The sequence below is a fragment of the Lagopus muta genome, chromosome 5 (genome assembly GCF_023343835.1).
Source record: "Lagopus muta isolate bLagMut1 chromosome 5, bLagMut1 primary, whole genome shotgun sequence".
Lineage (NCBI taxonomy): Eukaryota > Metazoa > Chordata > Aves > Galliformes > Phasianidae > Lagopus > Lagopus muta.
In genome coordinates, this window is record NC_064437.1 from 47209104 (window position 1) to 47221187 (window position 12084).

The following is a 12084-nucleotide window of genomic DNA, read 5'->3' on the forward strand; positions in this document are numbered from 1 at the left end:
AGGTGTTGAGAGTTTCAGGAAGAGCCTGCAGAGGGACCTGTGGGGTTGAGATGCTCCTGAACAATGCAGCACTGGGGGAGGGCAGAGGTTCAGGGTCTTCATTTTGGACATTTCTCTTCTGGCAAATGCCTTTTCTGGAGCTGCGTTTAAAATTAGGGAAGAATTTTTTTCTAGCTCCTTTCACAGGAGAAGCGTGGGCCAGGAGGGAGGACAGCCCTATTGAGCACTGCTGGTAACCCCTTAATGATGGAGTGAGCAGCACAGCCAGGAATAGACCCACAAAGGCTGAAAACAGAGCTCAGCTCTTTACCCCATGTTGCCTCTTTCCGTAAGGCACCTCCCACAGGAATGGCACTGGTGCCCTGTGGGAACCCATTTCCCACAGCCCCAGCACTCTCCAACCACAGCGCCTCACAGATACCAATGATTTCTGCCCTGTGGGCCCCATGGGGATGATCCCTATTCCCAAACCACCTCAGCTGCTCCCTGCACCTGGTCCCCAGCACACTCAGATCCCATAGCCTGTGTCAACACCACTTCTTCTGCTCGTGCATCAGCTCAAGGTCAGGCTGTCCCTTCTGTGCTGCAGGACCGCAAGGCAGCCAGCAGCCAGCTCCTCCCCGCAAGCAGCAGCGGGGCTGTGCTGCTCCTGCGTTAGCCAGGGAGGTGAAGAAACAGCCACAAGAAAGAGGGACACCGGGGATGGAAAGCCATCTCCCATGACCAGAGCTGCTGCCTGGAGGCTGAGGCTCCCAGCAATCCTGTGAGGAAGAGGCCTGCCTCCTTCCTCTCTCAGGAAGGGGCCAGCTTGGGCTGCTGGCACCAGCTCCCAGCGGTGGCCAAGCACAGTCACTCTTAGACGTGCTGCCCCTTCCCCTGACCTCAGCACCACAGGGAGAAAGCCGTGGGTCAAGGGAACACTACTAACCCTGCCTTTTCCAGCAGCTTGACAAGCATGAGGATGAACACCTTCAGTGCGTACCATGGAGCCGTCCATATGATCCCACCCGAATCTCTTGCCCTTATTCCTGTGGCCTGCTGGCTAGAGAGAGGACCAAATTTACCTTGAGCAGCTCCTTGGGGAAATCGGTGCCTCCATTGAGCCCTTCCAAGTTGCCAATGAAGTCAGAACAGGACATTCTTTTTCCGATGTTCTGGGGAAGTCAGGGAAGAAAAACATGAGGTTCATCTTGGGGCAAGGGGACAGCAGCTGGCTGGAACAGCTTGGGGCTTGAGGAGGCTGTGTGAAGGCATGGGAAGTTGCCTTCCATACTCAGACTGGGGGCCTTAAGCACCTTCTTTTCTCTAAACTGGGTGTGATTGCTCCCAGCACCAGCAAGGCTTGGGGTCTCGCTCCCACCCTCTCTCCCTGTTTGCTTTCCTCTTCCTTCCTCACCTCCCTCTGTACCTTCCAGCTCAGTGTATCTCCTTCAAAGCCCTGTTCTCTTCTCCACCATTTCCCTCTCTCATTCAGTCTTTCTCCTCCCTCATCCCCAGACATGCTGGGGCTGCTCAGCCCCACAAGTCTCACATCTTCAGCACATGCAGCTCTGTCTGGGGCACCTGCAGGTGGGGCAGAAAGGGCAGGGGACACACGGGGCAGGAGGCAGGGTGAACTTACGTGTCCATGCAGATCTGTGTTCAGCAACATCAGGGCACAGGTCAGGGTGTGGGCTCCGTCTGCAGCACAAGCACAGGGCAGGAATTAGAGCCCCTGGGCACAGATGGAAGTTCTGAGCCCAAGGCAGTCCTAAGCCCACTCCTCCCAGCTAAGCAAGTGGCACACAGCATCAACACGGTGCTAGCAGCACCCAGGTGAGGAGAGAGGAGGCCGCTGGATTAAAGCCGGTGCCCAGATTGAGCGTGCAGCCCTGCAGCCCCTCAGCCAGGCAGTGATGCTGCAGCTAACTGTCCAGCCCCTAGCATGGGCACAGTGGAGCAACACAGCCTTCTTCCAGCCAGCCAGCCAGCCAAAACCTCACCTGCCCAGAGCCAAAACAGAGCAGACTCAGCACATGAACACACACAGGGGGAGCGCAAAGACGTATAACACTGAAGTGAAACAGTGCAGGCTGGGTGCTCCTCTGTGCTGCCCTGGGTGCTGGGCAGCAGCACTTTCTCACCTGGCTCTTCCCTGAGCCGTGGGTCTGAGCTGGGCTCTGTGTGCTCAGGAGGGCCTTCTCTCGCCTCGTGTGCTAATCTGCTCAAGGTCAGAATTAAGGATGTGTTGAGCCCTAGTTATGCATCTTCCAACTGGAGCAGGTTTGTTATTTTTTTTTTTATTAAAAAGAAGTCTAAAATGTCTGTCACTTGAGGGAAATGTGTAACAGGGCTGACTCCTAAGGCATCAGTTCACTCTCTCAGACTGCATTCTACTTTCATTTTGAGCACTCCCATTGAGCTGATGAGAACATGTGCTCTCTTGAACGAACACGCGTACTCCCACATGCACACTCACATGCACACAGAGCTTCTTACCCTCAGAGGAGATGGCATTGGGATTGCACTCATAATAGCGCTGGGAAAAATGAGCCAGCACTCGCTCTCGCTCCTGTGTCTCTCCCATCAGGGCCAGCTCCTTTAGGAAGGACCTGAAGAAGCAGCAGCAGCAGCGTTGGTTGCACACGAAGCCCAGCAGCAGTCTCTCTGACCCCCCTGTGCAGCGGCAGAGCTGTGGCTGTCCCCACCCACAGCCCCCACACAAGGCCCTGCATCCAACCCACAGCATCCAGCCCTGATGGCACATTGGGTTCTGGAAATTACATCGGGGGAGGAGGTTAAGTCAGCATGAGTTGGATTTGGACTCAAGGCCCGGAAACCCAGCCTTAGGTGAGCCTGACTGAGGACCTAAGACCAGGGATCATCCTTTGTGCTTATGTGGCTGAGAGACTGCTTTGGGACCCGAGTCTGTGTGGTCTGCCTGCTCCTGCAGATCTCTGTGGGGGTGAGCAGCTGCAGAGGGCACGATCTGCTGGGACTCATTCAGGTGGCCATGACGCATGCACATGGCTGCATTCAGACTGTCTGACCTGAGGGCCTGGTCCAGGCTCATCCCTGTGAACACGAAGAACTTCAGATATTCCCCTGCCACCATCTTGCTGAATTCGTTGCTGAAAGAAAAAGGGGGGAGTGAGAGTGGAATCGACCAGGCTGGGAGGACATCAAAATGCAGACAGGGACAGAATGGATTCTGGTGGGCTGGATACCTCCCAGGAGACATAACGGCAGGGCTATGGGAAGCATGCTGGAGACAGAGGCACCCCAGCATCCCATGAAACTCAGAGGGGTCACCCACAGATCCAGTGGGAATATTCAGTATGTCAGCTAGCTGGTTCCCTGTTCTCTGCTGAACACCTTGCTGAAAATGCCTGAGATGCAGTGCGAGTAGGAAGGTACCAAAACCTGGATGTTGCCTTTAGAGGAACACCTGGTATAGAAAAACTGTCACAGGGACAGGTCTTTGGGGTCCTGCCAGTGGTTCCTTGACGGCCCAGTGCCCTCAAGGGAAGCAGCTGTGGGTATGCTGGAGTTGTTGCAGGGAGAAATGATGCCGGATGGGCCATTCCTTGTGAATACCCACACGTACTTCTTCCCCAAGTGGCGGGCCACATCTGCTTTTTTAAAGCCATCCAGGTTGTAGAGCCGCTTGGCCAGACGTTTGGCAGCCTCCAGATCAGCCTTGTGCCCATTGGAGAGCGTGTCGGTGCTGCCCAGCGCCAGCTGCTCTATGCTGTCCATCTCCGAGTCCGAGTCAGAAACCAGCTGGCTCAGGGGGTGCTCGCTGCAACGGGAAGGGACACACCACGTTAGTTTGCCCACAGGTCCCCTGCTTGCTCAGCCTCTCAGGGGATGCAGGTCTGCGCCCTGCTCTGGGGGCCAGCAGCTCTGCTGGGCCATACTGGTTAGAGGTGCTCAGGGGTCAGGGCTAAGTGCTAAGGGAAGGCTTGGAGATGTGGCTGGAAGAGAGGTAGGTGACGAGACCAAGGCCCTCAAAGCCATGTCCAAACCGGCCATGGTCAGACAGGACAGCTGTCTGAGCTGCGAGACTTCGTGTGCGGGCTCAGGCTCTGCCAAGGCCAGCTGCAGCAAGACGTGGAGCGGAAATGTGTGCACACTGTACTCTGTATTGGTACGCCTTTTTTAACCCAGGCAAGCTCCTTGTGCTGCTCTCGGGTGCAGTTTCTGCCCCAAACAAGAAGACCATAATCCCTGCACTTGGCTTTTCCCATCCACAAACCTCAAAGCGCTTCACAGAGGGAAGAAGCGAGGCGCAGAGAGCAAAGATGAAGGAGAACCCCCCAGCCTCCGGCACAGCATGGTGTGCTGGGGCTGCTCCTCAGCTCTCAGCCCTGCTGCCTTACATGGCCATGCTGGGAGCGCGCTCTTGGCTGCCTCTAGCACTCTGACTCAGCGGCACACAAATTATCCCAACAAAAAGTAAGCTGAATCTAATCAACAACGAACGTTAAGCAATTCTGACCTCGCCCAAATTTTCTGGCAGACCTCACACTGTTCCAGTCTGATTTATTTTTAAGTCTCTAATTGATTTTTAAGAAGGCCTCCTCTCCTGAGCCAATTACCCAGGCTGATCTCCAGAGGCTCCACTCCTCCCACTAAGGACAAAGCTTCTCCTCACTGCCTTTGGGCTGCAGCTCATGCTGTCCCACAGGAGCCCTGTGCAGCAGGGACAGGCTACCCCATGCCTCAGGGAGCTCTTGACATCCTAGGGGGATGGGGAAGTGTCTGGGCACAAACCCGTGGCTGGATGTGTCTGTGGCCATCACAGTGCTGGCACCGTGAGTCTCAGGGGAGATGCACAGAACTTGGGCCATTGTGGGGCCTGGTAGCTCCAGGCAGTGGCTGCTGAAACAGAGCTGCTGTGCCCTCAGCCAGGACAGCGCTACCTCTTTTCAGGAGCAAGAAATAAATCCAGTTGCATCTGCAGGTCACGGCTGAGAAAACTCAGTCTGCAATCATGGGAGCACAGCGCTGTCCCAGCCCATCCCAGCAGCTCCAAGGTTGCCTTTCTGGCCACAGACTACAGGCTACAAAATACAAGCATTCCTTCATCACTGCCTGCAAAGCAAGCAGCTGCCCAGCCACCTTCTGAAGACCTTTTCATTCTTCTAAACCAACATCACTGAAATCTCCTCATATCCTTCTGGGCCTTGATGCCCTCACTGAAGGGCTGTTCTCCCTGCCACAGCTGCTGCATGGCACCTCCTGCAGTGAACCCAGCACTCACAGACTCTACAACCTCCTTCCAAGCTGCACTCAGCTTTCCCATCCAGTGCTAAGCTCCAGCTGTGGAGTTACCTACAAAACCTCCTTGACCTTCCACATCTCAATCTCACAGCAGGTTCTCAACCCATGGCTGTGGCTCTTTCCTGGCTTCTTAAAACTAGCATGCAGGGATTGCAGTCTGCTTCCTAAAATCACTCTACCTGCAGGATCTGCCATCCCTTCCCTCACCGAGCCCCACTTCTGATTTTGGTCTTTATATCAGCAGTACATGACCTTACTGTCAGGACAAGGCAGCTTACGAGCAATGCCAGGCTCCCAGCCACGCCACAAGGTGGGCTTTCTCCCAGCGCTCAAGCACTATCATGATGCTACATGAGGGGGATCCTCCCCGTAGCAACAGTGCGGGCAGTTTGGCTGTGCCCCACTGATGGCAGCCTTCTACCCCAATTGGTTGGAGAATGCCCATCCTGCAAGGAGAAAAGCAGGAACCCAACCCTCAAGCAAACGGCAAGCAGAGCAAAGAGCATACATCCATGTCTGAGGCAACTGAGGTGACGCTAATTTTCTTGCCAATGACCTAATGTCTCAGGGGATTTTTTTAGTGTACTTTCTAAGTGACATTTCAGTTTGGCTTGAAGAAACACGGAGATAATAATTTTACTTTAGATGTATTTCCAACTCGAGAACCGGTCTGCACTTAAGGAATAATGATCAAATTTGGTATTGTATGAGCATCTCCAGCGTGCCTGGCATGAGTCACCATGGAGCGGGCCCAGGGGGAGCACAGCCCTGCCAGCACAACACAGCCACCGGCACCCACAGTGCCCACAGCACAGCCCTGTTCCTGATGGGCGCCCACCTGGTGGGCAGCAAGGGCCCCACAGCTGCTGCCAGGGGCTCAGGGCAGGGTCCAGCAGCAATAAAGTGCTTCAGGAGCAGTTCTGCAATGAAAGAACTGAAGATAGCCCATATGTAGGGCCCACATGCCTCTCTTCTTGGTCCCAAGTACTCCTTAAGAAAACCATTTCTCTTCTGACCCCCAAATATTCCAACTCCAGAGCCTTATTACCCTTTTACCAGTCACAGATACATCTCTGGGCCCAAATTCTCCTTCATCCATGCACCAGCCATGCTTCTCTGAGCCCACACGCTCCTGCCCAGGGCCCTACTCCTTCCCTGCCTCTCCAAGCCCCATACTTCCTTCTCAAGGCCAAACACACATCTCCTGGACCCAAACACTCACTGTCTCACCTCGATATCCCTTCTCTGGCTGAGAGCTTAGAGCACTGCAGGAAGAACTGGAGCACCTTCCTGCACTGCAATGCAGCGTGTTGCTGCAGGACTCCGATTTCCACCTTGCCACAAGGAGCTTGCCCAGCACCATGGAGCAGCAACAAGCTGTCAGCTCAGCAGAGCCTGCCCTAAGGGTGCCCACAGCCTTCACTGACAGGGGGATGTATGTGTGCAGGGGAACACTCAACAGCACACTGCTCCTCAAGACTACTCAGCCAGATGCCCATTGGATCCAGCCAGGGGCATTCTGTTGAGCCTTCATGTTACCCAGGTCCTGTTGCCACGTGAGACACCTGCTGCAAGCAATTCAGAAATGCCTGCCACAAACCACTTTTCCCCAAAAAGGGCCACGGGAGACCTGGATTAATTCCTGCAGCATGGATGGGGCAGGGAGCTGTGAGGTGCACAGGGCAGCCCTGCACTGCCTCGGTTCCGGTGCCCCACACGTGTGGCTCTGTGCCTGGTGCCTCCGCCCAGTACACCCAGCCTGCCCAATATCTCTACTAAGAATGTACCAGCCCGGATCTTCTGCTGAGCTAAATACATGCAGCTCCCTCCACTGCTCTCAGTGGAGTGACTTTGATTTATGACAGCTGAGATCTGGGCTGGTTCATTTCTTGCAAAATTGAAGTTGGGCTGGGAGGACACTTGAAGGTCAGCCAGGCCGGCCTCCAAGCGTGGGCAGAACTGGTGCTGCTGTCCTCGTCCAGCAGCAGTGCCCAGCCGGCTCCCAGATCGCCCAGCAGCCCCGCCAACGTCACCGCGCCCACAGACAGGTAGGACCCAACCTGGGGCACCGCGCTCCTCCTCGGCGCCGTCTCACACAGCTGTTCTGCCACCCCGCAGCACAGCCCTCCTCCCGGCTGCCGCCGGTCCTCGCCCAGCCCCGTGCCACCGCCGCTCGCGGGGACCGGGATGGCCTCAGCGGGGGCCATCCTCTGTCGGACCAATTTCAGGAGGCGGCGGCTCGCAGGGCCGTAGATCCCGTTACTCACCAGGCGGGCGGAGGGGCGGCTTCTCTTTCAGACACGCGGATGCCATGGTGCTACCCGGGGAAGCCCGCGCCTCCGGGACCTCTGGGCGAAGTCCGGTCAGCGGGGCGTGAGCTAGCGCGCCCCGCGGGGCCGCGTCGGAGGCGGTCACAGCCCGAAGCGGGGGGGCGCGTTCCGCGGGGACCCCCCCCCTGCCGCCCCCGCCCCACCGCTGCCGGGCCCCTTCCCCACGGGCGCGGCCGCCCGTGCCCCGCCGCAGCCCCTCCGCGCTCCCCCGCCCGCACCGCCCCGCCCGCAGCGCCGCCCCCGGGGCCGCGGGGACCCCGCGCGCCGCCGCTCCCCACTGCGCTCCGCTCCTCCGCATCCCGGCCGCAGCCCCTTCCATCGCCGGCCGTGCCGTGCCGTGCCGCACCGCCGCACCGCCCGCCCCATCGCCGCCCGCCTCACCGCCGCCGCCAGCGGCCGCGCTGTCCCCGCGGTCCCCGCGCACGCCCCCCCGCCCCCGCCGGGCCTCGCAGGGCCGCGCAGGTGGCACCTGGCCCCGTTGCCGCCGCGGGATTCTGAGCCGCACCGCCGCTCTCGTGCACGTGTGTGGCATGTGCGGGCCGGGCAGCTCGCCTCGCGTCCCCGGGCCTCCGGCACCGCCGTCCACGCTGGGCCCCGCGCTGCTCCGTGGCCGCCCGGACACAGCAGAGCGTGACACTGGAGAGCGATATGGGTAAGAAACCCCACACACCTTAACGCCACCCTTCCCGCGCTGCAACGCTGCAGGCTGTGCCTGGAGAGAATTACTTCTCCGTTCGTGCCCAGTCTCCCGTGCTCTCACCCCTTGCTTCTCCCTCTTTCCATTCTCTATGGCTAGCCCTCTCCCCATGCCTTCCCACATCACACACACAGCAGCCCCGTCACCCTGTGGCTCTCAGGGCACGCACTGTCCAGTTTGTCCAGTGCCAGCCAGGTTCCCCATGCTCAGCCCACTGGTGAACAGCCACCAGCCCTGGTCCAGCGATGAGGAGCAATTACCAGCCCCCCCCTCAATAACAAATGTCCCTGGGGGTGCACAGCCATGGCTGGCTCAGGAGTCCCAGCTGGGACCTGAGGAGCCAAGGGAAGCTGAGCGCATGGATTTTAGGGCACTCATACCCTGAGGGTGCACCATTTGCCTGTCTCTCTCTGGCGCTGATGCACTTCAATATGCAGTGCCTGCCCCAGAGCTGCCCTGGGATTTGGATCTGTAATTGCAAAATGACAACCCAAGAGCAGCCCAGTTCCTACCTCACTCTTTCACCAGAACCACCAGCCCCAGAGGCACCCAACGTCCCCAGTGTGGCACAGCATCCTGCTCCTGCTTCTGACCCTGCTCTGGGCCACTGTCACCTCTGTGGGGACAAAAGCCTCCCATACAGTGACAGTGGCGACCCTGCAGCATGGCCCAGAATGAGGGCCACTGGGAACCCTGCTCTGTGCTCAAGGTGTTGCTGCAGGATGTCCGCTGTGGGGCAGCCCAGCAGCAGACCATCTCCCATTGCTAATGCAATCTACCAGGGCAGAGGGCTCCTAGAGTTGCAGCATGGGAAGTGTACCAGGGACATGCAGTGGTCCCAGGGTCGGTCTCCCAGCTCAGGGCCGCAGCTTGTGCTGCTGCTGCTTCCCTTCTCACACGGACACTGGGTCAGGCTGAAGGGACCCAGTGCCTGGGGAGTGCTCACCACAGTGGCAGCTTGGCATGCTTCCTGCCTGCAAGCTCAAGATTGAAGTGTGGTCCCAGAACGTTGTGTGCTGAGGGATATAGGAGCCTTGGTCTGGGCTATGAAGATGCAAGAGCTGAGGCTGCCTGGCCTCACAAGGAGCTGCACACCACCACTGCCACAACGGGAGCTGGGAGTCACAGCCCGCAGAGCCCATTCCCAGCACAGACCCCAGCCTGGCACCAGGTACCCCCACAACTCCTTCCATGCTCCTGTAATGCTGCTGCTGCAGCAGGAGGCATCCTGTGAGCAGTGAGTTACGCACTGTCCTTTGGTTTCTCTGGAGCCATCTTGGTCCTATGCCTTGACAGAGGAACAGGAAGCTGAGTCTGTCTCCAGCAAGCAACCATCCATGGCTAGAAACTGCCACCCTCGGCTGCTTGGTGCCACTTGGGCACCACCCGTTTTATGCACAAACCTTGCCTGGCCTCTGTGCCACTGTGCCCCTGTCCTCAGTGTCCCAAAAAAGAAGAAGCCCAGCCCAGAGATCAGCTCTTCTCCCCCAGAATGCCCCCAGGATGATCCTAATACTACACAGCAGATGCAATGTCCCACCCTCCTCTCTTGACTACAGGTGCCAGAGGTGACACAAAGCACAGATCGCCACATGCTCACCCCAAGCTAAGCCTATCAGGATAACACAGGCTGCAGCCAGAAGTACCACAGGTTGGTTGGACAACCAAGAGAAAGCCAAGCTGTTCTTTCCTTCCAACACTTTCCAGGACCCACTGGGGAAGCCTGGAAGGGTTCAGGACCCTCTGGCGTTGCACAAGATGTCATTGGGCAAGAGGAGATCTTGTGGGAAAACAGTGCAAGCGGGAAGCTCAGCACTGCTGTGACCAACACGCCAAATTCCCCAAAAGCCATCAGCTCCACATTGGGCCACAAGGAAGGATGTGGCATTCTGGACTGGACCTGATAATGCTCCAGGTGAACACACCCCAGAAAAGGGAAAAGCTGCTGCCTGCCAACTGGCTGAACCCTAAGTGCCTCAGCCCAAGACCTTGCTGGGAGAGGGAAGAGTACAAGAAAGGCAGTGTGTCAGCCTGGACATGGTCTCACATATATCCAGGTTGGAAGAGGTCCGGCTGAGCATCCTGGACCACTTCCCTGCTCCCCAGCAGCACTGGTTAGGCTGTGGCTACAAAACATGCAGCACAGGATTAGAGTTGATGCTTAACCATGGTGGTCCAGGTTGGCGGTAAGCAATTTTGGTCACTCACCTCATGTTGGAGGCCAAGGGAGTACCAAAGCTGTCCTCTGAGCAGCAAGGACTGTGCCGAGCACCCTTCCTTCGCCTCCCCCTCTCCTCCTCCCTCTCAGTCCAGGGGGCATCGGTGGCTGAACTGGTCCCAGAGTCCGGCTCCAAGTGAGCCAGAGGAGCAAAGTTCTCCTCGATCAGCTTCACACTGTCTCGTATCTGTCCCTGTACTTCTGGGGTGAGGGTTGGGAGATCAAAAGTGAAAAAGGTCCCATGAGTGTGAGCTGGGGAGGAGAGGATGTCAATGGAGTCCAGGCTGGTGTAAGATGTGCCTTTGGCTCGATGGGACTCCATGATGCTCTCAAAATGCTTGCTGAAAGAGTCCATGCCATCCTTGGAGAGGCTGTGCCCTAGCAGGAAGGGCACTGGAGACTTGAGCATACCCTGTGTGTCTCGATCCATGATCCTAGAGGGAAAGAAAGCAAGAGGAACTGGTCACTGAGGAGCAAGAGGTCAAAGCCCCAAACAAAAGCCTGTGCACTGCTCCAGAAGGAAAGCAGGGAGGGCAGAAGTCTCCTCTGAATATCTGAGTACACCAGGCCTCTAAAAGAAACGCCTTGCCTATCCAGGACATCATGGAAAGAGGGTCGTGCTGGCCTCCCTCCAGCCATATGCCTCTCTTTTAATGCGCCATGGACTTTTGTTCCCTTAGTGGCTCATCCTCCTAAGAAGCTTATGAGATGGCTACTGCTCCCAGCCACTTGGCTTGAGTTTAGATCCAATAAACAGCTCAGGCACCAAAAACTGGATGTAGTTCAGCTCCACTGCCAAACAAATCCACAAGTGCCTGAATTTTCCATGAGCCTTCAGAGCTCCTGGCACCCACAGCTCTCCTGGAGCCACCGAGGACAGCCTGACACCTTCTGCATATGTGACACCATGGTCACTGAGCCGAGCCCACCTGCAAGGTCAGCATAAGCAGCAGCTCCCCACGCTTGTTCTGAAGGAGGAGGAAAGAGCAGGATGGCCTGATGGTAGTGAGAGCACCTGTAAGGGACTGAGCTGCCTTCAGACTGGTTCACCTCCCCCCTGCCGAAGCACTGTGCTCTCTGAGCTCTGGCAAACCTCTGGGCACAGATCACCCTGCAGGAGGCTCAGCTGGTCTGCGGCACGGCTCTGTGTCCAGCCCAACACGGGACATCCTGCATCTCAAACCCCTGAGCATTTCATCCTGGAGATGAGCCTGCCCATCAATCTGAGCATGTGACACAGGGATATTTCCAATACAGTGTCAACCCTTCAGTCCTATAAGCACAAACACAACCCTAAAAGCCTGTTTCACTCACAAGCTGCTATCACTTTATTAGAGCACTAAAAATGCACTTGTTATGCCACTCTCTTTCCTGATTAAAAGCGAAGAGCTGATCCAGCTTGTCATAACATTTGTTATGAACAAACAGCTTCATGCAGAAGGCTCAGAAAATGTAGTGCTGTTACAAGCACTGAGTGATTTATCATTTATTAGCCTGCTCTGAAATCTCACGGATTATTGCAGCAGGCTCCAAGCTGACAGCCTCACTGCACCAGAACGTGGAGGGCTTCAGGG

The 12084-nt window shown here is 56.9% G+C and overlaps 1 protein-coding gene across 4 annotated transcripts in view; it reads right to left on the reverse strand.

Moving 5' to 3' along the window:
* Positions 1–12084, reverse strand: part of PSD (pleckstrin and Sec7 domain containing) — a 34034-nt gene that overhangs the window by 11358 nt on the left and 10592 nt on the right. For 3 of the 4 annotated variants that reach the window (XM_048946459.1, XM_048946458.1, XM_048946457.1), the window contains exons 5-10: positions 10501–10944; positions 3581–3781; positions 3030–3110; positions 2479–2591; positions 1622–1680; positions 1065–1154 (exon numbers count right to left, since the gene is read on the reverse strand). In XM_048946459.1, coding sequence (XP_048802416.1) covers positions 1065–1154; positions 1622–1680; positions 2479–2591; positions 3030–3110; positions 3581–3781; positions 10501–10944 — 988 coding nt within the window. The remainder of the gene's footprint in view (positions 1–1064; positions 1155–1621; positions 1681–2478; positions 2592–3029; positions 3111–3580; positions 3782–10500; positions 10945–12084) is intronic. The other variant, XM_048946460.1, reaches the window with a different exon arrangement.